Source organism: Podarcis tiliguerta (assembly GCF_965153285.1).
Source record: "Podarcis tiliguerta genome assembly, chromosome: 6".
Classification (NCBI taxonomy): domain Eukaryota; kingdom Metazoa; phylum Chordata; class Lepidosauria; order Squamata; family Lacertidae; genus Podarcis; species Podarcis tiliguerta.
The window spans coordinates 8,485,911-8,513,766 of NC_139539.1; the positions used below are offsets into that span (position 1 = coordinate 8,485,911).

General features: G+C 47.7%; 1 protein-coding gene across 4 annotated transcripts in view; it reads left to right on the forward strand.

The window, feature by feature from the left end:
* NKAIN4 (sodium/potassium transporting ATPase interacting 4) overlaps positions 1-27,856 on the forward strand; it is a gene marked incomplete at its 3' end in the record, with an annotated part of 305,839 nt that overhangs the window by 30,509 nt on the left and 247,474 nt on the right. For all 4 annotated transcript variants that reach the window (XR_014512872.1, XR_014512873.1, XM_083447700.1 and 1 more), the window contains exons 2-3: positions 12,443-12,580; positions 15,708-15,788. Coding sequence is in view for 2 of the 4 variants with exons in the window: in XM_083447700.1 (XP_083303826.1) it covers positions 12,443-12,580; positions 15,708-15,788 (219 nt within the window). The remainder of the gene's footprint in view (positions 1-12,442; positions 12,581-15,707; positions 15,789-27,856) is intronic.

Sequence of the window (27,856 nt, forward strand, 5' to 3'; positions counted from 1 at the left end):
TGCTCACTGGAAGGACAGGTCCTGAAGCTGAGGCTCCAATACTTTAGCCACCTCATGAGAAGAGAAGACTCCTTGGAAAAGACCCTGATGTTGGGAAAGATGGAGGACACAAGGAGAAGGGGATGACAGAGGACAAGATGGTTGGACAATGTTCTCGCAGCTACCAGTATGAGTTTGACCAAACTGCGGGAGGCAGTGGAAGACAGGAGTGCCTGGTGTGCTCTGATCCATGGGGTCACAAAGAGTTGGATACGACTAAACAAGTAAACAACAACAACCACCACTTTGGACATTTTTGGGGAGGTGGACTGAGATCTTAGGGATAAGTGCAATGGAGCCGTTCTGTTCTGTAAACGTTCCAGGATTCCAACATCAGGGCCAGTTCTGCCCTGCTTTAATTCCAACTGGAAATTCAGATTCTGGGATGTGTCTGGTGGGAAATTCAGATTCTGGGATGTGTCTGTCACGGCTAAAATGGCCGCTGTTTCTTTAATGCGAATAAAGCTGGGTCAGCATGACTCAGCGGCTTGCAGCAAGTTGTATATATAAGTGAGAAATGTTAGTTTGTGCTGAGGCTGGTGTTTGGGTTGGTTGGTTGATTGGTGCTGGTGTGTATAGTTATTCAGTTGTGTTTTGCACAAGGACGTTTAAGAATAAAACTCTGCAAGGATATTCTCGTGGACCTTTTTTGTGCCGGCGAGGAGACAAAGGGAGGTCAGAACCCTTTCCTTCTTTTTTTTTGCTTTTTACAAACACTGACAGTGTCCACTGGGATCTCCTGCAGTGGTGGAACTATGCAAATCTTGGTCTGCCTTAGTTGGCGCCTTGCTTCGAACCACTTAATGGAACCGGTTTAAATTAAAGCAGCAATGTAACCCTGCCCTAAATCAGCAAAGAGCAACCCTCCATATTGGGAGTTGTTGATCCAGTAGGCAATCCATGCTTTGGGCACGACTCACTTTGCTGTTGGTTGCAGAAATGGGTCAACAGCCACAGGCAGCCCTTTTTAACAGTTGGGCTGGTAGAAAGCTCATTTCCGTCACCAGGCATGAGAAGATGTCTGCCTGAAGGAACCATCCTGAAGGGACCATCAGCCTCTCTCTGCTTTTATTTCTGTTTTGCAATTTTGAATGTCAACAGCTTCAAGGTTTGAGAGCATCCATCTCCCAGGAAGAAGACAGACCGAACCTAATATGGAACGGTGTTTATTTTATTAAATGGCAGTGCTGACCAAACATATTTTGGAGACGGAGTGGCAAACAGCCCCCTCTTGCTCAATTACTCTTTTGACCTCTCGGAGCTGGAGAGAGATGCTGGGGTGGAAGTTCAGAGCCCCCAAGGTATGTTTCCCTGACAACCGTTGCTGGAAAAGAAGGAGGGGAAGGGAAAAAAGAGAGATTTCATAAACTCAAGCAAGTATTGGGCAAGGAAGCCATGACCTTAGGCTCTGCTGGGTGGCTTTTGAGCTGGGAATGCTTATGGAAATGATGGAGTTGGGGGGAAAGCACTAGACTTTGCCAAGTTTAAACTGGCAAGTGTGGGTCCCATGTACACAGCAGCAACTGAGAAATGGCGACTGGCCTAAGGTCATGTGCCGAGCTCCGTGGCCAAGAGGGGGTTTGAACCCTGGTCTCTCAGGGGCTAGCCCAACACTCTCACAACCAAACCACACTGGATTGCACGGGTGTCTGAGCTGGCTCCAGGTCCCAGCTCACAGAGGACCAACGCTAGCCGGTAGTAATGTACAAAAGTCTTTATTGAAGTACAGTTTCCATTCTCAAGCCGGAGCGCCCCAGCTCTACGTCTAGGGTTTAGACCGGCGAAGCTCCATCTGAATCTCCGCCCCCTGTACACCAGTTTAAGATTCTAGCCTTACTCCACCTCTTCCGTCTCTCCTTTCTCCTCTGGGTCCTGCTACCCCCCGGGGTCCCTTCCTTCCTGGATTCTTCCGACGCAGACGTTGACCCCCCTGACTCCTCCCTCTCTCTTCGGCGGGCTTTGGGACCTGGCTCCCTATCCGGGCTGCCAACTGCGCCGCCCTCCTGTACATTTGAACTTGGCGCGCGCGCCCAGCCTTCAACCTTCCTCTCGACCGTTTCCTCGCTCCCCGATGTAGGCGTGGCCAGTCCTGCCTCCTGTCCTCCTGCTGGCAGCGCGCCGCCTGATTCCGATGCCTGGGACTCCTCCCCCCTACTGCACTCTGGTGTGGACGCTGGTCCTGATTTCCAACTGCTGCTCTCTGAGTCCCCTCTGGCCCCTTCTTCCTGGGGTGTCCCCCTAGGCACCCCCCTTGCCCCTTTCTGTGAATCTTCCGATTCACTGGAAAGACTCAGAGACCTCGGACCGCTGTCATCGCTGCCATTTCCTCCCCCTCGCTCTCCATTTCCTGTGCCTCTGCTCCTGAACCCCTAACAACGGGTAATTTCCCCTCCCTCCAATGCACACCCTCATTTTGACACTTTTAAATGGATTTCTGAATAGTGTTATCATTCCACAGGCAACAGCACATTTTCTGGCATTTTCCCTGTTCTTGCTGAGTTGGCACAGATAACCTAACGTCCCTGGCTGTAATTCATAGTTAGGCTGTACTGCTTTCTCCTTAAGCCTCCCTGCCTTATCCAGGCCCCCCCCCTGCCCCCCAGCATGCAATGCATAAAATGAGGTGTGGGGGAGTGACTAATTGGTGCTAAGTGATCCAGGGGGATGCCTTATGCTGGAGTAAGGAATTGCACGCATCTCAGTTGTGACAGTTGTGTCGAGCTTTGTTCTGGAATGCTGGTGAAAGAAAACCCCTTTATTTATTTATCTTTTTAAAAAAAAATAGAAAAGAAAAATGCAACTTGGCTCCCACGTAATTTGTCAAGCCACTGTTAAATCTTGGCACCTGAACCCCGCAAGCCGCTAGGACTCTGAGTAGCTGCATTTAGGGATCACTTGTCTCAGCATCCTCCATCTTTCAAGAGAGCCGATAAAAGTTATTGATAGATCATCACTGGCCAGGGGAGCAGAGGCCTTTAAATCAACCTTCCCCAACCTGGTGCTCTCCAACTGTTTTGGATGACAACTCCCATTAGCGCATGGGTAGGCAAACTAAGGCCCGGGGGCCGGATCCGGCCCAATCGCCTTCTAAACCTGGCCCTTGGGTGGTCCGGGAATCAGTGTGTTTTTACATGAGTAGAATGTGTCCTTTTATTTCATAGAATCATAGAGTTGGAAGAGACCACAAGGGCCATCGAGTCCAACCCCCTGCCAAGCAGGAAACACCACCAGAGCACTCCTGACATATGGTTGTCAAGCCTCTGCTTAAAGACCTCCAAAGAAGGAGACTCCACCACACTCCTTGGCAGCAAATTCCACTGTCGAACAGATCTTACTGTCAGGAAGAGCAGCTAATCAGCCACAAAGAAACACACACCCTTTTGCTCCTCCTTTAAATGCATCTCTGGGTTATTTGTGGGGCATAGGAATTCGTTCATTTTATTCCCCCAAAATATAGTCCAGCCAAGGTCTGAGGGACTGTGAACCGGCCCCCTGCTGAAAAAGTTTGTTGACCTCTGCATTAGTGCATGGGCTGATAGGAAGCTTCTGTCTAGCTTAGGGAGGGAGGCGCAGAGCTCACGCTGTCGGGACTTCACTCCCCCCAATTGCCCTTGCAAGCTGCCGTCTCTGGCCGTAACTGCCCCCCTACGAAAAACTTCACTGCATGCCACTGGCGACTGTTTTGCCCTCACTAGGCACCTAGTTGAATGGGTGCCACAGCAATGACTTAGAACAGAAGGCAAGAGGCAGGGGGCACCAATTTTGGGTGTCCCATAGGATGCCTCTGAAATTTGAAAGCCCAAATTCCGCCACTGACTGTAGCTTCCAACTGAGTGATTTCCCCCTTCATCTTGGCCCTCCCAGCTACAGTCCCTATTTGAGCTGGGACTTCTGCTTTGGCTCCATGTGTGTTATTATGACGTAGTCCCTGGGTGCCCCCAGGACACTCCTTTTCTGCAGGAGGCGGTCAAGCGCAAGCTGTAAATTTAGGCTTGTGCCGTTAAAAGTGGATTAAAGCTCTGTTGCAACAAATCCACCTTTCAAAAAGCAACAACGGGCTTCTTGTTGTTAGGGGAATGATGGGGAAATGCACTGAGGATTAACGGGAAGGTGTAAGAAAATTAGAAAAGCCCTGATGGGTGAGAAGAAAGGCAGATCTTGTTCAGCATTCTGTTTTCACATTGGCCAGCCAAATGCAAGCAGGACTTTAGTGTAATGATAACTCTTCCCTCCTGTGGTTTCCAGTACCGTGGTACCTTGGAAGTCGAACGGAATCCATTCTGGAAGTCCGTTCGACTTCCAAAACATTCAGAAACGAAGGTGCAGCTTCCGATTGGCTGCAGGAAGTTCCTGCAGCCAATTGGAAGCCACGTCGGACGTTCGGGTTCTAAAGAACACTTGCAAACCGGAACACTCACTTCCGGGTTTGCGGCATTTGAGAGCCAAAGCGTTTGACTCACAAGGCGTTCGGGATCCAAGGTGCGATTGTAACTTGTATTCAGATGCCTACAGTATCCCTTTCAAGACTGGAGATGTATAAAACCCCCCACAAAAGATGAATGCTCAATAATCAGGTCATCTGGATGAACCCTATGACTGAGATCAAGAAGGAAACAGATCCGTTCTTATAGTCCTCCTATCTCTCGAAAAACCAACAAGTTTGGGCCAGTTTTGCCGATGAATTTGCTTAGCTGATCCTGTTGAGCTGTCTTGAGTACACAACTCATTTGAGTCATTCTGTTTGCTATTGCCTGTGGACCTTGAAGAGTCTCTTTGCTTCTTTTTTTAAAAGCCAGATGGTTGCTCTTCCCTGCCACTCCCCCGCATCCCTGTTGCTAATTAATAGAGTTGGAGCATTAAGCACTTTAACAGATTTGTCCCCTTTGCACTAACATCAACCGCAGGCCTCAAGGATCGCTTGCAAAGGATTATCCAGGCTGGGTGTGTTTCCATGCATCGGTGACGTTGCTGTGCAAATATGGAATCTGGAAGGGAGTTTGGGAAACTGTGCCAGATTCTCCTATGGATATTTCTGCACTCACGTTCCAGATGTCTCTGAAGATGCACATCTGTCTCGTTCCTCTCCACTTTCTGAAGTTTCCTTTCCTGACAGTGCAAGGAGAATTGTGGTCAGAGTGGCCTCAGGGAGGGAACGGTAATAGATTGGGGGCCACACAGTCTTTTGCCTGAGAAGTAAATGCCCCATTCCAAACACATCGTACCATTAACTTAGGAACAGTAATGGTCACTTTATGGTCATGGTGGCAAAACTAAGTAGACCAGCCCCCTCCCTCTGTTCTCCTCACTTGCCTAAAACATCTGAGTATTAAAAAATGACATTTCCCACCAGAAGCTACCAAACACTGGCTGCCCAGAGCAGCAATCTTGCCTGGACAGACAGCTCTCTGACTGTGATGGCCTGGGACTCGGACTCGGACTCGGAACCAGAGGAGTCTCAGTCTGCACTGGATCCTTTGCCTCAGGCATGACCTGAACCAAGTCTGGGGCCTGATCCTGAAGAGTCCCAGTCTGCACAGGTTCCCCTGCAACAAGCACCAGCTGGGCCAACTCAGGGGCCGGAGCCTGCCCTGGCTCCAGATGCGGGGATTACCTCGTCGCCTCCAGCTGGGCCATCACTTACAGCTGCTCCACTACCGGTTGGGTCAAGGGAGGCTGAGGCGGCTTCTGGGTCTAGTAACCCACCGACATCTCACGAGCTGCAGAGACTAAGGTCTTAGAGAAGGAGAGACCTGAGTACTCGCAGGAGGAGTGCTCACCTTCGGGTGAGACAGGGAGGTGAGTCGCTGGGGGATCAGGACCGGCCGCTACCCCGAGAAAGATAAAAGGCTGTCGGACCCTGCCCCAGGTTGCAGGAGCAACATTGCTGTATGCTAGATACTGCCTGAGATCCTGTACCTGTCCTTGCCTGGGTTCCTGCCTCATGTTCTGCCTTGGCCCTGTTGGACTGACTCCTTTGGATTCTGGACCAGTCTTGGACCGCGTTTCATGGGTTACCCCCGGGCCCAGCACAGTGACAGAGTAGAGTTAATCTCTCCCTCCCCAAGGCAGGTTAAGTTTTTCTTCCCCAGCTATGACCACCCCCTCTCTGAATACATCCTTCCTCTTCTGGTGATGCATTTAGACTGGGTTGGGGGGAACTCTGGGGAAGAAGAGTCAAATTACACCCCACCTCTCCCCACCTGCATTTTATGTGAAGGCTCACATTTAAATGCATGCTGTTACAATTTGATGTGCATACTGTTGGTAATGTATTAGTTCCTCTAACGAGTTGCTGACTCCCCACAATTTCCGCTTTTTTCATTGAATGCAAAAATCAGCCATGTAATCTCATACTTTCACTGCTGAAAATGTGGATATACTTGTAACAGAGCCAGGTTGCTCATCGGAGCAAGACAGTTTGAGCATATTGCACAGATCCTGGTTCAACTGCACTGGCTACCAATTTGTTTCTGGGCCCAATTCAAAGTGCTGGTTTTGACCTATAAAGCCTTAAATGGCTCAGGACCCCAATACCTCTTTCCATATGAACCTACCCAGACCGTGAGATCATCTTCTGAGGCCCTCCTTTGTGTGCCTCCTCCTCGATAGGTCCAGAGGGTGGCAACATGAGAACAGGGCCTTCTCTGCAGTGGCTCCCTGTCTGTGGAATACTCTCCCCAGGGAAGTTCGCCTGGCACCTTCATTACAAAGCTTTAGGTGCTTGGCAAAAACGTTCCTTTGGTTGATCCAATTTATATCCTATACCCTTTTAAAATATTTTTTTGTGGGGAGGAGTGCTACTGGGTTGTTGCTTTTATTTTTATTATGTATTTTGCGATTTTATATCTTGATTTTATTCTGTGAACTGCCCTGAGACCCCCCTGGTATAGGGCGGTATATAAATTCAAGGAATAAATAAAAATAATAAATAAATAACACACCTAACTTCACTCCAGGGATCTAGGGTTGCCAGGTCAGGAGCATCCCAGACTGAGATTTCAGGGCACAGATCTGAGACCCAGCCCCTGGTGATGTCAAGGGAGGAGAGCCCTGGTAATGTCATGGTCATGGGTCCTGGAGACAGAGGTTAAGTGGGAATAATGATAAGGAATAATAAATAATGATAACGCCTTTTATGACCATAAAAGACCCTCTCATCCATCTGGAGAGTCAAGTCCAGCACCTGCCACCAGGAAGGGGCAAGGCAAACCTGGAGACTTCAGGTCAGACCTGGAGGTCTGGCAACAGCTACATGAATCAGTACTGAACCTTCACCCAGTGGTGTAGCGTGTGTTGTCAGCACCCGGGGCAAGGCAAGTAATTTGCGCCCCCTAACCCGTGGATTTTAGTAGGGGCAGAGAGCTGCGAGTGCGAGCGCCCCCCCAGATGTTGCACCCGGTGCAGCCGGCCCCCCCTGCACCCCCACACTATGCCACTGCCTTCACCCCATCTGCATAATCACAATCATTGTGACAGACTCTGCTCCGCTCTGCCTGCTGCTTTCATTTAGCTTATCAGAGCCTGATCTGCATTCATTTAATCACAAAGAGCATGTTTATGGAGGTAGGATTTTTCCTCCTATTACGGATATGCAGCTAGAAATAACAATAACCACCACAATAATAATAATATTATTTTTTCCCCAGACACTCTGGGCAGCTTCCAGCGAAATGTAAAAAATAATGAAATGTCAGACATTAAAAACTTCTCTGAACAGGGCTGCCTTCAGATGTTTTCTAAAAGTTATGCAATCCTTTTATCTCCCTGACATCTGATGGGAGGGCTTTCCACAGGGAGGGCGCCACTGCCGAGAAGCCTGATTAAATTACAGTAGGTTACAGGAACAGGTCAAAACCTACATTGGCGTTCGCACAGTGGTGCAATGGCTAAAAGTGTTGTGCTAGGACCTGAGAGTTCAGGGTTCAATTCCCCATTCAGATAAAGAGGTTCACTGGCTGAGCTTCGCCTCTGGATGCCGGACCAGATGGGCCAATAGTCTGATCCATCAGGGCTTTAAAAATGCCTCTCTGAAATAAATCTGAGAAATAAATGATATTAGAGTGAGGTCCCAGTAACTAAGGACAGTCACAGTATTTGCAATCTAATGAACTAATAACTTTGCATCTCCTAAATCAGGGGTCAGCAAACTTTTTCAGCAGGGGGCCGGTCACTGTCCCTCAGACCTTGGCTGGACTATATTTTGGAGAGAGAAAATGAACGAATTCCTATGCCCCACAAATAACCCAGAGATGCATTTTAAATAACAGCACACATTCTACTCATGTAAAAACAGTGGCGTAGTGTGGGGGGTGCAGGGGGGGCCGGCCGCACGGGGCGCAACATCTGGGGGGGGGCGCGCTCGCACTCGCAGCTCTCTGCCCCTACCTGGCTCACTCACTCTCTCTCTCACTGCAGTGCTGGCTGTGCGAATCCGATCCGAGCCGCCGGGTCGCCGCCCACTGTGGAGGGGAGGGTGCCAGGCGTGTGGTGCGGTGCGGTGCAGAGAGAGAGCGAGGGACTATCTGGGGGAGGGACAGTGCAGTGGGGGGGGGGGGCGCAAATTACTTGCCTTGCCCCGGGTGCTGACAACCCACGCTACGCCACTGTGTAAAAACACCAGGCGGCCCCCACAAATAACCCAGAGATGCATTTTAAATAAAAGGACACATTCTACTCATGTAAAAACACGCTGATTCCCGGACCGTCTGCGGGCCGGATTTAGAAGGCAATTGGGCCGGATCTGGCCCACGGGCCTTAGTTTGCCTACCCATGTCATAAACCTCTCAGACCTCTGTATGCCAATTTATTCCAGTCAGCAGGTGCAGACTTTGGTCTTTCAAATTTCAGTGGAGCCCTGTGTGAGCCCAAAATTTGGTATCTCCTGCCTCTTGTATTCCATTCTGTGCATGCACTACGTCATAGTTGTGACACCCCACCCCCCCACCCAGTGCAGGGGAACCAGTCACGCTGCCCTAAACCCACCTCTGCAGCCAGCATGGGCACTTATTCCCTGGCCCTTGCCAAGATCAAATCCTGGCATCACAAGCTGCAATGCTGTCTGTGGGCAGGGGACAAAATGAGTAATCAATGCAAGGCAAACCATCTAAGGAATGGCTACATGGCAGAAACAGAAGGGAACTGCCCAGCTGAGTCTGGCAGGTACTGGGCAGTAGTCAGGTAAACCTAAGAAGAGCTCTGCTGGGATCAGACCAAGGTAAAGGTAAAGGACTGCTGGACAGTTAAGTCCAGTCAAAGGCGACTATGGGGTTGCAGCACTCAGCTCGCTTTCAGGCTGAGGGAGGCAGCATTTGTCTGCAGACAGCTTTCTGGGTCATGTGGCTAGCATGACCAAGCCGCTTCTGGCGCAACAGGACACCGTGATGGAAGCCAGAGCGCATGGAAACGCTGTTTACCTTCCCACCGCAGCAGTACCTATTTATCTACTTGTACTGGTGTGCTTTCAAACTGCTGGGTTGGCAGGAGCTGGGACAGAGCAATGAGAGCTCACTCCATTGCGGGGATTCGAACTGCCGACTTTCTAATCGGGAAGCCCAAGAGGCTCAGTGGTTTAGACCACAGCACCACCCGTATCCCTATGATCACACCAACAGTCCATTTAGTTCAGCATTCTGCTTCCTGCAGTGGCCAATCAGGCATCTCCAAGGATATCATAGGCGGGGCTTTGGAGGCAGGAAGCTCCCAACTGAGCAGACTATCTCAGGAACTGGGAGGTTTCCTTATAGCCAAGTGGCTTCCCCTGGTAACCTGCAGCAAAATCCTCATCCCTTCATGCATGCTTTAAAAGTATGGAGCTGTGGTGTTCAATTAGTTAATTTTAATCCATCAGTTAAGAAGTTGCCACCGATTAAACAGACAGCAGACTCTATTTTTTCCATGCAATTAAAAAATGCAATTAAAAATTGCAGATGGCAAGATGTCTAAAGAGGCCTACCTCCCTTTCTCTCGTGTAGGAGGGCATGAATGCCTTCGATGACGGCTACGATGAAACATAAAGAAATAAAGAAAGCCTCCGGCTTCAGAAGCATTGTTTTAGTGCATGCAAATTTATGCACATTTAATTGACAGATTAATTAAGTAAAACTATGCCAAATAATTGATTAAGAAAAAATTCAATCAGGTTTCCGTCTTGTTTAATAGGAGTTGTTCTTTTAGAGGAGCATATGCTCTGATGTTTCTTGTGAGCTAGATAATGATTTGGTTGGGTTGCCCTCCCAACGCACAAGGACAACGACACTTCCTGGAAAGTAAGGAAAAGATCTTCATTCTGGCTGAGAGCAGTACAGGCACAAGGGCAAGCAGAAGGGACAGAAGTCAAGATTCCATGGCACATGAACAAGGCAAAATACTCAGAACCAAATGGAAGCTATGGAAGTGTGCGGTGACAGCTTCCTCATTGATGGCCCAGCGCTGCCAGGCTGTCCCCACCAGGGGACACAACACTTACCCTGTCCTGGCCATCAGCAACCTGCGCTATGCCACTGGGGAGAACACAACCCTTATGACTACTAGTTTTTGATAGCCTTTTATTCCGTGAATCTGTGAGATCCTCTTTTAAAGTCATCTAAGTTGATGGCCACCAGTCCCTTTTGTAAGAATGTTTAACTACATTCTGTGTAGAATCTAGAAATACAGTGGTACCTCAGGTTACATAGGCTTCAGGTTACAGACTCCGCTAACCCAGAAATAGTGCTTCAGGTTAAGAACTTTGCTTCAGGATGAGAACAGAAATCGCGCAGCAGCAGCAGGAGGCCCCATTAGCTAAAGTGGTGCTTCTGGTTAAGAACAGTTTCTGGTTAAGAACAGACCTCTGGAACGAATTAAGTACTTAACCCGAGGTACCACTGTAGTTGCTGCTTTGGATCATGATACTCTTTGGTCCCAGCGATTGCAGGCAGGAAGCAAAGTCAAGCTCACTTCTCGCAAAATCCAGAAGGCATGGGGTTATCTCTCTGTAACATACACCGCTGAAGGGTTTCCTTGCTAAATAGGTAAACTAATATATGGACGGGCTGGTGCTTTATCTACATTTATGGGCTCAAAGTAACAAACAAAGCCAATTAAATGCCCGATTGGATAAACTGATTGTGGTCACGTGTCCTCCAGCCAGCCAGCCAGAATCCGGGACTCCTAAATGTCGCCGCCATTTGTGCTTTGATCCTTCTAATGAAAGATTAAGGGCTTAACACATTGCCGCTGGCTCTGATGATGCAGAGAAAATTGATTTTGAAATGAATAATAACCTTCCAGTGCCACTTTCCCAGGTATGGGACTTGTTCATTCAGTAGCTCGCGTGCTTCCTGCAAGATTGCTGATGGTACCTGTCTGGCTGTTTAATTAAATTGGCTCCCTTGGAGTTGAAGAATGCGGCTTTCAAAGCTGTCAAAAAAGAAGAGCGAGAATGATTGTTAGCTGTATCCCGCAAAGACGAGAGAAGAGGCAGTGGGCATAGATCCCAAAAGTTCTCCTGCATGAGTCTATTAAACAGAAGGGGTGGGTGATACTCAGACAAGACACATGGAAATTAACAGACATGGGTATCTAAGGTGCATTGGGTTGAATTCAACATGGCATAATTCCATTTCTTCCATCTGTGCAAACATCTCTGTACTCTGAATACCACTACTGTTCCTGGCTATTAGGACCTCTTCTCTAGGCATCATGTTGCCTCTTTGTGTGTGTGTAGTGTGTAGTCAATCCCATTTTTTTTTGCAGCAACCTCCCCGCCCAAATCCACCCGGATGCAAATCACCCTCAAATATTTGCAGGTTCGCAATACTGCAGAATGAATGCATTGCACAGGGAATTGGCACGTGTTCATACTGCCCTGCTGAATTTATTGAGAGCATAAAAAATGTTTTAGTTTCTTTGGTACACAGTCAGTCTTGGCGTATGGTGAACTTTCAGAGGATATGGGGGAAAGGAACTAGGCAGAGTTCTCATCCAGAGGTCCTTCCTATGAAGCATTCTTCCCCAGCTGCTGGCAGAAAACTTAAGAGTAATCATTCTGATTTGCTTGCATGCAGCTTCTTCGACATCGCCCAATGTTGCCGTGATCCTGAACTTTCAAGTACATTTCCCCATCTCTTTCCTTATCAAAAAAAGAGCTCTGCTTCTTTGTTGCACAAGAGTGCCCAAATCCACTTCAATTGTATAACCTAAATTTGATGCGTATGATTGTATTGTTTGCACCAAACCATGGCATTCGTTCCAGGGGAATGATTCCAGTTTTTTTGAAAAACAAGCATTTTCAAAGCAAGCCTCCAATTTGCAATTATTCATCACAGGATTGTAGAAATTGTAGATTTGGAAAGGACCCAAAGGGTCATCCGACTCAAGCCCCTTGCAGTGCAGAAATCACAGCCTCCTTCTCTTTCTTTTCCAGCTTGCTGCCTTAGAGAGACAAGTGTTTGATTTCCTGGGATACCAATGGGCTCCAATTCTTGCCAATTTCCTCCACATAATCATTGTCATCCTTGGCCTGTTTGGTACAATCCAGTACAGGCCACGCTACATCGTGGTGGTAAGTAGCAAAGTTCTGTTTGGGGTTGTCGTTTTTAAGATTCCTAAAGATGAATTTAAGACTAGTTCTTAAAAACCAGGGGGTGGTATTTAATGGAACATTGGAGCTAGCACAAGGATTAGGTCTAGTGCAATGAGATTTCCCCACTCTCCTCTCCCGGTGTGTGCCTCATGCCATCTCCAAATCTTTGAAAATATATGGATCCCTGTGACCCATGTATATAGGGTAAATAATAAAAGAATCAGCTGAATGCCTGGATTCAAAAAGCAGGGCTAAACATACACTCCAGCAAGAGAGAGCTACAGCAGCAGAGTTTAAACTCACAAAGTCAAGCAACACAGTGAAGCATTAGGAATCTAGGCTGTTAAGCCTTTTGTACATCCTGTTTAGTTGCATATAGCACTTTCCCCATTTTCTATTCCTCTTGCAATGAACAGATCACACTGTTAAGTAAGTTTAAAATGATTTACTTACTAAATGTAAAGGTCTGGTTTATGCATTATTCCATGTAGCAGCAAGGAAAGCACAGGTAGATTACCCTTGGATGCAAAATATAACCTATAGTTTCAAACATGCGGTCTGAACTTGGAGCAAGTTTAGGCACACCCATCCTGGTAGGTTACTTGGTGCTGAGAAAGTGAGGGAAAGGAAATAGAAACAGCTTCACTTCCTCCCTTACAGACCTAGCTTCCTAAGTGACCTAGCTGAGTCTAGGAAGAGTGCTCTCTGATCTTAACACTTTCATGCACTAACTAGCAGCAGCTTAGCTGGGGGGGGGGCAGGGTGCACTGGGCACCACTTACCCACGGGGCAGCACTTACATCGGGGCCTGCAGCACACCTGAGCCACATGTCTCTCCTGGGAGTGATGCAGTGGCTCGGTAACCTGCGGGCACTGCACCACCCTGCAGCTGAGAAGTAGGTGGCAGGCGGTCTCCATGCAGACTCCACCCAGAGTGCCTTGCCCCCTGGGCATGGGGCACACACGCAGGGTGTAGCTAGCTACCCCAGATGTCTGAGTGGTTAGCTACACCGCTGCTAACTAGCACTCATGAGTAGTTATGTTTGACTGCAATCTCCCACAAAATGTGCTCTGGAGGGTTGGGGGAAACTCCAGAACAGATTTAGGGGAAGGAGACAGGGGGAGTGTTCTGTTGCACAAGGAGAAATCCTTGCGCTGACGGAACCTTGTCCTCAGCGCTACCTTGAATACATCCCAGGGTTCAGCTCCCAGGTCCCTATTTGCCATTAAACTACTACTTGGTTAATTGGGTGATAAATTCCATTCTGTCATATGTCCTGAGGACCGAAGGGCAGCATTCCACAGTGCTGCCAGCAGCGGGGGGCAGGGGGAGAATGAAGGGAAGAAAGAAACTTATTTCTCCCCCATTCCCCACTGTCAATGCATGTACAGAGCGAGCGAGAACAGTTTGGGTGAGCTGCAATGGGTGGGTTGGCAAGGTTAAGGTTAGTGGTGAGTTCGGAGAGGGGGAAGCGGGGTGCTGAAGTGTAAAGGTATGGAGGATGGTGAGGGGTGGGGTGGGGTTGGAGGGGGAAGTGAGCAGGCATGTCATCTTGCAGTGTACACACACACACACACACACGTGTACAGTGGGTTTCTGTGTCACATTAACCTTGTTAGTAGTGCACATAGTTCTCTTCATGGGCCCATAACCAGTTTGGATCTTTCCTAGATACAGTGCGCATATGGATCACAAGACTTTGGCCACCGGCTGACAGCGGGACAGCTCCGATCATCAACAAATCTGCCCTTTCACTTGCTGCTCCTAACAGAGTGTGCATAATTTATTTTAATCAGGCTGCTTCACTTTATTACACAGCCTTTTGGATATAAATTAAATTATTGCACTGTTAATGGGACGAGCAGCCACTGCCCTAATTGCCAGCTTGAAGCGTGCTGCCCTGTGCAAATGTCTTTTATTAAGGCGACCAATCGTGCCTCACCAACGCTGGCTTCTGCATTCTGTGATGGAAGGCTGGCCCTTTGATGCCGTTGCTCAGCTCCAAATAGCTGTGGAGCTAAATGTTCCTGACTTGGCGGGTCAGAGCCAGGCAGTAAGTTCTCCTTGCCCACCCAAATGAAAGGCATCTTCCCCCCAGTTATCTGAGGTGCTCTGTTTCATTTCGGTGGTGTTGAAAACCTCCTTTCTGGAATGGGTCCATGCTATTTACTGTCTTTGAAGCCTCAGGTGCTCCTCGTGGTTTCTGGAAATCTATATCAAGGAGGCTTTTCTGCCTGACAGATGATTTGTATATTTTTAAAACCCTCTCTCCGCCACCCATCTCCCAACCAAGCCTGGGTTTATCACTGCCAGTTATCGAAGAGGGAGATTCCTCATTGACCGGCATCATTGCTCAAGTGGTAAAGTCCACCGTCAATGATCTTGGCAAGCAAGGATTGCCAGTCAATCTATTGCCGCAAGGCTACAAACAAGCACAGAGTTTATCTCTGGACACAATGAGCACATCGGTTGCATCACCCTCTGGTCTGTAGCTGAAGGACAGGCTGCAGTGGATCACCATCAGTATGGGAGGAGGAAGAAAGAGGTCACTATAGTGACCTGATTTGGAATCCAGGGGATTCCACATGTACGCTAGGGATGTTGGAAAATTCTGGCGGAAACAGAAACAGGGGCAGAAATCGCCAGCGTTTCTTGACTTGTCCCAAGTCCAGAATGGAAATCAGTCCAGCAAATATGATCAGTATTCACTGCTGCTGTAACTTTCAGACCTCAAATGATATGTAATTGATTATACCCCCCCCCCCCCGGACACATATTTGCACCGTGCTTCTTTTGCTTTGAAATGGATGGGTTAGAATAACATAATGACATGGCCACTCTAATTAAGAGCTCCTCTCACACCGACTGCTGTGAACTGCCCTTTGCAGCAGCACCCAGGGGGGTCATTGTTGCTACCCAATGCTAAGTCTTTGTTCTTAGTTGAAATCCATCAGGCCACCAGAAGCACAGAGGGCTCTGACTTTGTTGATGTTCAGATCGTGGCGTTGAATGTTCTGCATCCGCGGCACCAGCTTTGGAGAGCTTGTGCTCGTTTTGCTTTTTCCCTCTTCTGCAACTTTGACTTCTTTCTCTTTCTCCACCCAGTATGCCATCTGGACAGCCATCTGGGTCACTTGGAACATCTTCATCATCTGCTTTTATTTGGAGGTTGGCGGACTTTCGAAGGTGAGCAAGGCTGGCGTCCGAACGCAGCCAGAAACTGTCCAAGGGAAGGAGGGGGCAGAGAAGTGCCAAGAGGATTGAGAAGAGGGTGTGGGATGGAGACACACAAACACACGAACAGAGGGGAGGGGAGCATTCACATCAAAGTGTGGCCCGAGAGGGCCTTGTCGGACAAAACGCCGCCTGCACACTTTCAGATTAAGGGTAGAATGGAAAGGGGAGGGCCAGAGGGGATTAGATTACTCTTCCATAAACTGAATCCAATTCAGTGCTTTAATGCCTCTCCAAAAAAGGCTATCAATCATTGCAGGCTCCTAGCACGATTTGGGTGGAAAATTAATTTCCTCAACTCTTTCAATGCAGATATAACGCTCCTATTTGGGTTTCTGTTGCCCTTACATGTCTCTCTACCCCTTTCATTCCCTTTAAGCGCTTGTAAAATCCCAGAAATGGAGGGGAACGTCCCGGTTGCACTTAGAAAGTGCGTTATTCCATCCTGCACAATCCAAGAGCTTAGATTTGTGGTAAATTTGGGCTCAAGGCCTTTGCGAGTTTTCGCTTGTGGTTCCTGCCTTTCTGTGCTGTTGCTTGACATGAGTGAAATGTGTTGTGTTTGGGGCAATGGCCTCAACAGTATGTAGTTGAGCCAAGGCTACTACAGTACCCTGGACAGCTCCAGAGTGCTGTGCTGGAGACTCGGATGTTGTTTCAGCAGCACTCATCTTCAGACTAAGCTTACCTGGGAGGAACAACTCTATCTGATGATGATAAGAATTTACTGTTTAAGGACCTACCAGTATTGGAAAACAACTTGTAGCTAAATTCTAGAGGCATGGTGGGATAGCCCCAGCCACTCTGGGCAGCTTCCAACACATATTAAAACATCAAACATTAATAATAACAATCTGATCCAATATGAGAAGTCACAATAACTTTAAAATAAACAACTTATATCAAATAAAGCAATATTCAATAATTCATTAGAATCTAATAGTAAACAGTAAAATTAAACACCAGACAATAATTTTTTTAACAGTTTACACTTATCTATAATCAATAAAAAATAATGGCAAGTCTCCCTGCATAAAATGTGGTATGTTCCTGTTGTTCAACGGGGTGCGCTCCCGTTGTTCGGTCCCAGCGCCTGCCAACCTAGCAGTTCGAAAGCACTCCTGGTGCAAGTAGATAAATAGGGACCGCTTACTAGCGGGAAGGTAAACGGCGTTTCCGTATGCAGCTCTGGCTCGCCAGAGCAGCGATGTCACGCTGGCCCTGTGACCCGGAAGTGTCTTCGGACAGCGCTGGCCCTTGGCCTCTTTGAGTGAGATGGGCGCACAACCCTAGAGTCTGTCAAGACTGGCCCGTACGGGCAAGGGTACCTTTACCTTTACCTTTTTTCCTGTTGTACATTTAAGCAGTCTCCATGTAGATTTGCACATCAAAAGGCACATGCTTTAGAAACTCTTTTGGGGACAAGCAGAAGGAAGATATTTGGGAATGTCTTTGAGGAGATACACTCAGATACTTGCAGGTCCATCTCCACAATATTGACCTTACCTGTGGAGGAGTGAGAGGCGTAAAAAAGAAATCTGCATAAAACTGATGCCACTGTCATGGCTTCCCCCAAGAACCCTGGGAATTGTAGTTCATTGAGGGTGCTTATGATCCCCAGAAGGGGAAAAGTCTGATGAAGAAGGTTTGCGTCTGGTGCCAACCTGGTGCCCGCCAGATGCCATGCTGGCTGGGGGCTGGTGCAAGTTTTCGTTTAAACCATCTGGAGGAAGGCGGACCTTGGGGTCAATATGCTTCAGTAGGTTTCCCGTTCTTCTTTCTGTCTTTCTTTTTAATGAAATGTGGTGTGCTCCACCTTTCATTCACATGTGACCCAAAAAAACCCCACTCACCCACCTGCTGGAACCCTAAAGGTAAAGGTAATGGGACCCCCATACCGTTATTAAGTCCAGTCGTGACCGACTCTGGGGTTGTGGCGTTCATCTCGCTTTATTGGCCGAGGGAGCCGGCGTACAGCTTCCGTGTCATGTGGCCAGCTTGACAAAGCTGCTTCCAGCGAACCAGAGCAGCGCACGGAAACACCGTTTACCTTCCTGGCAGAGTGGTACCTATTTATCTATTTGCACTTTGACGTGCTTTCGAACTGCTACATTGGCAGGAGCAGGGACCGAGCAACGGGCGCTCACCCCGTTGCGGGGATTCGAACCACCGACCTTCTGATCGGCAAGTCTTAGGCTCTGTGGTTTAACCCACAGCGCCACCCGCGTGCCTGCCGGAACCGTAGTTTGGTCTAAATAGGCAGCTGGTGAACTCTCAACCCCTGGAGAGAGAAAGAGAGAGAGGCTTCCTTTTGCTCCACTCTAAGTCTCTAAAAAGGAAGAATTATCCTATTTTTCTGCCTTCCCTTCTGATCTCCCGGGGATTAGATGTTTAAGGCAAATGCATTCTGAATCCTCCTTGCTCTCCTCCTCACACACACCCTGCTCTTTTACATTTAATTTCTGACAAAGTAGCTTGGCTGTCTCAGCGGCCGGTTAATTTGTAGTGACAGAATGCAAGGAGGTGCAGCGAGGTGGAAAGAATGGAGATAGTCAACTGGCAGCTGGTGGTAACGGCTGCCCATTTGAGTCTGCAGACAGGTGATCAGCCAGGTGGAGAGAAAGGTGTGTGTTTTAGGAGGGGAGGAGCTGGAGTTCAAATTGCTCTAATTGGTTTCATAAATATCTACTGCAAAGCTGGTGGGGGAGAGAAAGCAAACCTCCATAATTGCTTCTTTGAGAGAGCCTCCCCAATGTTTTTTGGGTGTGGCAGTTTTCTGGTTTGTTGTCCATAAAATCACAGTACTGCATACCCTCCAACATTAATAATAATAATAATAATAATAATAATAATAATAATAATAATAATAATAATATATTTATACCCACCCACTCTGGGTGGCTCCCAACAGAATATTAAAAAAACGATAAAACATGAAACATTAAAAACTCCCCTAAACAGGACTGCCTTCAGATGTCTTCTAAAAGTCAGATAGTTGTTTATTTCTTTGACATCTGCTGGGAGGGCGTTCCACAGGGCAGGCGCCACTACCAAGAAGGCCCTCTGCCTGGTTCCCTGTAGCTTCACTTCTCCCAATGAGGGAACTGCCAGAAGGCCCTCGGAGCTGGACTTCATTGTCCAGGCTGCATAATGGAGGTGGAGACGCTCCTTCAGGTATGCAGGGCTGGGGCTGTTTTCTCTGATGAAAACAGGGACGTACTATTCTGTGATGATAATTTTACTATTTATACCCCACACATCTTACTGGGTTGCCCCTGCCACCCTAGGTGTCCTCCAACATATACAAAAACATAATAAAGCATTAAACTTTTTTTTAAAAAAAACCCTTGCCTATACAGGATTGCCTTCAGACTGCTCAGGGGTCGGATACCTCCATACCCTCCAACATTTCTCCAATGAAAATAGGGACATCTTAAGGAAAAGTGGGACATTCCAGGATCAAATCAGAAACCGGGATGACTTCTCTAAATCAGGGATGTTCCTAGAAAATAGGGACACTTGAAGGATTTGGTACTGTAGGGTTAGAAGCATCTAGCCCAATCCCTGCAATGCAAGGAATCACATCTAAAGAATCCTTTGAAAAACCCCCAATAACCTCTTAATTCCTTGATCCAGCAAGGATTAAAATCTAATGGAGGATGCCATTGTTGAATTAGCCAGGTGAGGGTAAGAAAGGATTCTCTTCCTCCCTGTTTTATCTTCACAACATCCCTGTGAGGCAGGTTAGGCTGAAAAGCGGGAACAGTGAACTCCATGGCTGAGTGGGGATTCGAACCCTCATCTCCCAGGTCATAGTCCGACACTCTTAACAATTACAGTGGAACCTTGGGCTATGGCAGGGATCCGCTGCAACCCAAAAATGACACAACCCAAAGTGTCGCTTCTGCGCATGTGCGCACATGATTTAGCCCTTCTGCAAACCCGGAAGTAACCCATTCCAGTACAGTGGTACCTTGGGTTACATACTCTTCAGGTTACAGACTCCGCTAACCCAGAAATAGTACCTCGGGTTAAGAACTTTGCTTCAGGATGAGAACAGAAATCGCACGGCGGTGGTGCGGCGGCAGCGGGAGGCCCCATTAGCTAAAGTGATACCTCAGGTTAAGAACAGTTTCAGGTTTAGAACGGACCTCCGGAATGAATTAAGTACTTAACCCGAGGTACCACTGTACTTCTGGGTTTGTGCTGGTCTCAAGCCAAGGATGACGTAAGCTGGAGGCAACGTAACCTGAGGCTCCACTGTACACCGCATGAGCTCTCTTCTCCAAACTTCTAGTTTATTCAGCATTTCTCCTGATTCGGCTGCAGCCTTCTAAAACCAGGCAAGGTTAAGCCGATTGGCTTTAGCTACTCTCACTCCTACACTCACCTAGTGGAGTTATTTTGGTCCAAGAGTCCTCTCATTGCCTTTCCCCTTTGCTCACATTTTCTACAGGGGGACAGGATGACATTTGAAAACGTTCTTCCTGCGTCCTGTCATCCCTTCTGCAGATGTCATATCTCCAAAGGAGAAGGGAGCGGGGAGCAAAATCTTGTCTGCCAAAACTTTGCTAGGTGGACGGCAGAAGAATGGACAGGTTGGCTGGCATATTAATAGATCCTTTCTTTTTCCTGCCACTGGCATCTCCCCAAAGGTCTTGATGACGTAGGTTTCGAGGGTTTTGAGCAGAGCTCTCTCAAAAACGCAAGTGCATTTCCTCAAACAGCTGCAAACGAGATGGAGGCGAGCACAGCTGTGATTTCCGGACATGCTGTCGATACATAAGACAGTGTTTTGGTTTCCCTCACGGCACCATTAGCATACATTCTGATCTTTCTATTCCATTGATCCCTGCCACGAAGAGACTTCCATGTACATTTTGATGGCAGAAAGACAGCAAAGTAGTACGAATCTTTTTGATGGTTTGCCCAGCCTGGTAGGAAAGAGCAAATAACATAAAAGGTAAGCAGTGAGCTGGTCCTTTTTGCAGAATGGAGCCGAGCATTTTGCTGTTCCCTACTAGATTGCTGCAGACTTATAGACAAGCCATGCAATCTAATTCAGGGTCCTTCTGTGATGCTAGAGTATGGTTACCAGATATTTTTCAATGAATCCAGGACACTTTTTTCTTTTTTTGAAGCTGAGTAGCAACAGGGAGTCAGTAGTGGGGATGCTGAGGCAAAAGACTCTGGGCCCAAGCAGCACACATGCATATTGTATAAAGGTGCAAAGCCCTTCTTTCGCACCCTGTGAAACATAAATGTGCAGTTATTTTATTTTATTTTATTTTTTAAAAAAAGTTTTTATTTATACAACAAGAAAAACAAACAAACAAAAAACACAAATACCAAATTATACACAAATTACAAAAATAACCATAGACACATAATATTCTTAGCAAACAATAAAACATCTATTGGTCTTAACACTAAAGACCCAACCTCCCGTCTATGCCATACTTCAAATTCATATTACTTATTGCCAATACACTTTTTTTTTTTATAATTAAACTTATTCTCATTAAATCTAATTTCTTATATCTACCTTACAACTATTACTGAAGTTCCTCGAATGCTGCAACAGAATTTAAACTACTATATTAATTTTTCAGATATTCTTTAAAAACCTCCCATTTAGAAACAAATTCCTGTTTGGATTTATTCTTTATTTTTTCTGATAAACCATCTAATTCAGCATATTCTGTCAGCTTTTGGATCCAATCTTGAATAGAGGGGATTTCATTACTCTTCCATTTTGCTGCGATCAAAACTCTTGCTGCCGCCGTGGCATATAAAAAGATACCCTTCCTCTTTTGTGGAATATCCAAATCTGTTATTCCCGGGAGGTAGGCCTCTGGTTTTTTATTGAAAGAGATCTTTAGCATTTTTTGCAGTTCTGCATGTATACTCTCCCAGAATACCTGTATTTTCCTACATATCCACCACATATGGAAGAATGTTCCTGAGTCTCCGCATCTCCAACAATTACTTGATACATTTTTATACATTTTTGAAAGCTTCCATGGTGTTAGATACCATCGATGTTGCATTTTTTGAAAGTTCTCTCTAATCGTGTAACAATTTGTGAATTTCCAATTGATCTTCCATAAATTTTCCCATTGGGCCATGGTTATTGAGTGGCCAAAATCCTGGGACCACCTCACCATTGCCACTGTTACCTCCTCCTCCTTGACTGTCCAGTCAGAGTTTTTTTAAAAACTGGGCAATGGCGCGCTGCCCGCCTGTTACTCCCGAGGGCCCCCTATCAGTCAAAACAGAGGGGGAAGGGGGCAGGAGATGTGTACTGCTGGACGTCCCCAGTTCCCCAGTGATAGCCATACAATTGGTCCATATAGTCCTGCGTTGTCAACAATGACTGACAATGGCTCACTCAGGGTTTCAGGCAGGGGTCTCCCCTAGCCCAGCCCAGAGATGGCAGGGATTCAGCCTGGGGCCATTTCATAGCTCTGCCACTGAGCTATGGCCCTAAAACATCAGAACTAGGGGGATGGTGTGTGTGTGTGTGTGTGATGTGCAATTTAAAGCACCAAAGGGATGCTAATCCTTCGCCCCCACCCCCATCAATCTTATCTCCCTAGGCTGTAACTAAAATCACATTCGCACCAAACATTTAAAGCACTCTTATGTCAATTTGACAGTCATGGCTTAAAGAATCATGTGAATTGCAGCTGGTTGAGGGTGCTAGGGACTATAGCTCTGTTACAAACAAACTACAGTATAGCTTCCATGGGAGTCACTGTTTTAAACAGGATATGAGGGTGTCACAGGCCCATGTCACAGCTTTTGCAGTTGCTTACAGACCCTCCAAGTGCCCCTGTTTTCCATAGCCAGTCCCCGATCTGCAGAAGCTGTCCCAGTTGCTGATTTCATCCCAGAATGTCCCACTTTCCCTTAGGACATCCCTATTTTCATCAGAGAAATGTTGGAGGGTATGGAGTTATCTGACCCCTGAGCCATCTGAAGGCAGCCCTCTATAGGGAAGTTTTTAAATGTTTAATGTTTTACTATGTTTTTATATATGTTGGAAGCTGCCCAGAGTGGATGGGGCAACCCAGCCAGATTGGTGGGGTATAAATAGTAAAATCATTATGATGGAGAAGGATGTCCCTATTTTCATCAGAGAAATGTTGGAGGTTATGTGCTCATATGAAGGCTTCATAAAGTACAGATTAGACATATCCTGTTCAAGTAATGGGTTCTTTTGGGGGAAAGCTGAACAGAGACCTCTAGTGTCCTTTTATTCCACGACTCAATAGCAACATCATATCCACAACCACACTCACCCCCTGAACCTGTTTTTTGCCTAAAATCCAGCCCCGGAAACTCATTTGCCCGTGTCTCCATGTTTGCTGTGCCTCCAACACATGCAATCGGTAAGAGCTTCAAGCCAGAATAAAATCTATCCCCTTGCCAGCCCAGCGAGACACAGCCGCTCATGCCACTGGGAGATAAAAAATGACGGTCTCCACTTTTTTAGCTGATAATAAATTTCCTCGCCTTAAAATATGCAAAATTATTCAACCGTCGAGCTCTCCCAGGACTTGCCTGGCTGGACTCAATTCGTCTGGAGGGCTATCAACACGGCTTTCTCTGGTAATTAATGAAAGGGAAGGAAGGAAGGAAGTAGTGAGTACAGGAGTCCAGCTGCTCTTAGACCCACCCAAAAAAGAAACGCAAGGTGTGTGTGTGTGTGTGTGTGTGTTTGGAAAGGGGATTAGGTGTGTGATGCATGGCTAATAGTGTGCATGGGTGACAATAAAGAAAATTGCATATTATTTTCATAATCTTACAGATATGCATTCTTGGTCTGCTTTCCTTTCATCCAACCTTGCCTCTGCATTCAAGACATGAGTCATGTGATCCCCCCACAAACCCCTGTCTGAATGTCAAATGAAGTTGTCGTTGGAGAGGGTGCTGCAAGGCTCTAACTCAGGGGATGGGAGAGGCCCTTAGCCTTGCATACGGTGGGTCCCAGATCAATCCCAGACATCTCCAGGTTGGGATGAGAAAGACTGCTGTCTAAGACCCTAGAAAGCTGTTGCTGGTAGCCATTGCAATGTTCAGGTCCTCTAAATCTGGCCCTGGTGATGGAAAAGGGGAAACCTCCAAGCTGAGGGACAGTGGACCACTGAGTTACACTTACTGGCGAGCAACTGCAAGAGAGACCTATTGCCTTCAAGCCTTGGTTGATGAGAGAGAGAGAGTTTGGATTTGATATCCCGCTTTATCACTACCCACTACTATCAAAGCGGCTAGCATTCTCCTTTCCCTTCCTCCCCCACAACAAACACTCTGTGAGGTGAGTGAGGCTGAGAGACTTCAGAGAAGTGTGACTAGCCCAAGGTCACCCAGCAGCTGCATGTGGAGGAGCAGGGAATTGAACCCAGTTCACCAGACTACAAGTCTACCACTCTTAACCACTACACCACACTGGCTTTACAACATCTAGAAGTCAGATGACTCGTCTAGAAGTCAGACCCATTGATACATCTAGTTCTGTATTGTCTCCACTGAGAGGCAGGTGGGTTTCTGGGTTTTCCATCTTGGAAATGGCTCTCCCGTTCACTTCAGTGGAGGAAGCTGGTGCTTGTAGATGCCTCGTGTGCATGGAAGTTCAGATCTGCTCCCTCCATTGAAATGAATGGGGGAAAGCTTGCTTGCGCAAGAGATCCCCGTGCTAATGAAACTTCAGGTGGGTTGAAGATGGCAGTGTCCAAGCAGGAGAAAAGAAAGCTAAGGTGGGAAGATTGCAAAGGGGAACTTGAGGATGGTCGCTCTAGCCTCCCAGATAATGCTCTCTTTACTGACAGAGGTCAATAAGCTATTTGCCTTGAGTGCTTTCGCCTATTACTCTCCATCAGTGCAGGTGTCCCCCGGAGAGTTGCAGCCAAAGATCCTGGTCAAAAGAGTATATTAGTCTTAGGGCACTGAGAAAACAACTGACTCAAAGCAGGGAAATGCTTGTAATAGTTCATTAAAAGAATTTGGGGCCAGAATGGTTCTGAAGATTGCAGAATCATAGAGCAAATGGAAACAAATTGGGAGGGGGGAGGAAACTCAGGTGTTGTTTATTTATTTAAAACATTTCTGCCCTTCCTACCCTTTAACGGACCTACACCAGTGTGGTGTAGTGGTTAAGAGCGGTAGTCTCATAATCTGGGGAACCGGGTTCGCGTCTCCGCTCCTCCACATGCAGCTGCTGGGTGACCTTGGGCCAGTCACACTTCTTTGAAGTCTCTCAGCCCCACTCACCTCACAGAGTGTTTGTTGTGGGGGAGGAAGGGAAAAGGAGAATGTTAGCCGCTTTGAGACTCCTGAAGGGGAGTGAAAGGCGGGATATCAAATCCAAACTCCTCTTCTTCTTCTTCTTCTTCTTCTTCTTCTTCTTCTTCTTCTTCTTCTTTGGGCTGGGTTCAAGTCCTGTATGTTGGCTTCCCTGAAGCACCGTGGTGGCTGCTGTGGGAACAACATCTATGAAGTTGCTTTAGGCATGTGCAAAATGCAGACAAGTGAGGGCCACTTAGGAGGGGTGGGGAACCCCAGACCCGGATGCCAAAGGCATCCTTCCAGTGGATTCTCCCCACCCCAGGACCCCATTGGGTGTTCCTACCTGGCTGGACTGTGTGCTTAAACTCTGATAATGCCTCTTGCTTGCCTTGGTGGAGGACAGAGATGCATTTATGTGTGTATGTCAGGGCTGGCTCAGCTGCAGGTCAGCATGGAGACTCAGAGATGAGCAGTGAAGTTGGTACTTTCTTCAAGGAAACGGAATACAAACAGAGAAACCTCTGGGCAAGGCTGGTTCCCAGTAAAGTAGTTGCCAGAACTGACGACCTGTGCCTCCCACTTCCCTCTACGTCTCCTCATCGGCCAATGTTTTCCAAGCAGACGTCAGCTCCATTGAGGGGGGGTCTTCTATGCTCTTTGTTCTGCTACATGCAAGGCCCTCCATGCCGTTGGAGATAAGCAAGGAGGGGAGCTGAATACAGCAGGCAGGGCTGTCTTAAGCATAGGTGGCACCGGGGTGCAAAGATCCACCTGGTGCCCCCCCCCCAGGATGCCCAGTCCCAGGTGCACAGGAGGGCGGAGCCATCCGGCCACCTCAGCGTCTCGCTGGCTCGGCCGCCCCCAAACTCGCAGCACAGAGCCACCCACAGCAGAAGAGCCTGTCGCGGCGCTCCAGCCGACGGGCGGGCTTTTCCATGGACTCAACTCTCAGGCCCCGGACTCTTGGCCTGGCGCCCCTGAGAGCCTAGCGCCTGGGTGCCCCGCAGCCCTAGCACCTATGGGTAAGATGGCCCTGACAGCAGGACTACAAGGCTCCTGTGAAGTTGCTGCAGCCTCTGTCCCCTGCTTCTCCTCCTCAGCCGCTTGTCCTGCATCTGCAGGGCTTTCTGCCCCTGCTTCCTCTCTCTCACTCAAGCCTGTTGCTTGTTCAGCATCCAACCATTCTGCATCCTCTGACCTGTCTTTGGTGTCCCACCATCACTTGCCCATAAGTAAATGCATCCCTCAGGTTGTGAAAGGTCCCCTGACCTAGACAAAACAGTAGCCATCCCTTCCCTTTCTCTGTCCCCACTGCAAGGTGTAAGTGAAATTTATTGTTTTTGCTTGGAAACACTTTTTGGAGATGCCAGCCTTTAAATGGATTAAACTCATTGGATTATGGAGAGCATTGAGTCTTGGGCTCGGAGTGATTGATTCAGCTGCCTCTGCCAATTGCAGAGGGACATTCATGAGCGGCACGAGGAAGAGGCAAGACAATTAAATGATCGCAGCTTTATCTGCAATATAAAAGTAATCTGGCCGGGGTGCTTGCAGGGCGCATTATTTATCTGCCGCCCGGAGTGAAAAGGTGTTTGGTTCTTTAAGCTGCGTTGAGTTAAGAGATGTTAACTGTACCTCATTACTCTGGTTAAGAAATCCTTTTGCAAGCTGAGAAATACTGTACTGTAAGCTTTATCTCCTACCAATACTTCCATGCTGGGAAACTGGAGCAAGCACCTGAAATGAGCAGAAACTCTACGTTTGTGATGCTGAAGACAGAGAGGGCCTTTTCAAAGAGCATAGCTGTCAAGCTTCCCTTATTTGGCGGGACAGTCCCTTATCCCAGTGCCATGTTCCGCTGCTGTCCCTTATTGATGATGTCCCTTAAATAAGCTACTGAAGGTAATGGGGCCCTTTCTATGTCCAGCTGTCCTTTGTCAACAACAAATTGTTGCTGTTTTTTTGTGTTGAATATATGCTATATGGTAATTTATGGACCTAATAGGTATCTAGGGACGCGGATGGCGCTGTGGGTAAAAGTCTCAGCGCCTAGGGCTTGCTGATCAAAAGGTTGGCGGTTCGAATCCCCGCGGCGGGGTGCGCTCCCGTCGCTCGGTCCCAGCGCCTGCCAACCTAGCAGTTCGAAAGCACTCTCGGGTGCAAGTAGATAAATAGGGACCGCTTACTAGCGGGAAGGTAAACGGCGTTTCCGTGTGCGGCTCTGGCTCGCCAGAGCAGCGATGTTACGCTGGCCACGTGACCCGGAAGTGTCTTCGGACAGCGCTGGCCCTTGGCCTCTTTGAGTGAGATGGGCGCACAACCCTAGAGTCTGTCAAGACTGGCCCGTACGGGCAGGGGTACCTTTACCTTTAATAGGTATCTAAAGCTATTTGCATGCAACAAAATATGTAATTTATCAAAGTATTGTTGATCCCTTATTTTGGCTGCTGATCCCTTATTTTCGAGGCTGCCGGTCCCTTATTTTCAAATCTGCAAGTTGACAGCTATGGCAAAGAGAGTGCCCAAACTTCCCCAACCTGCTGCCCTCCAGATATTTTGGACTAATGCATCCATCAGCCCCAGCCAGCAGATGAGAGTTGTAGTGCAGAACACCATACCCTCCAACATTTCTCCAAGGAAAATAGGGGCGCCCCAAGGAAAAGCTGGACATTCCAGGATCAAATCAGAAACTGGGATGGCTTCTGTAAATCCGGGACTATCCCTGGAAAATA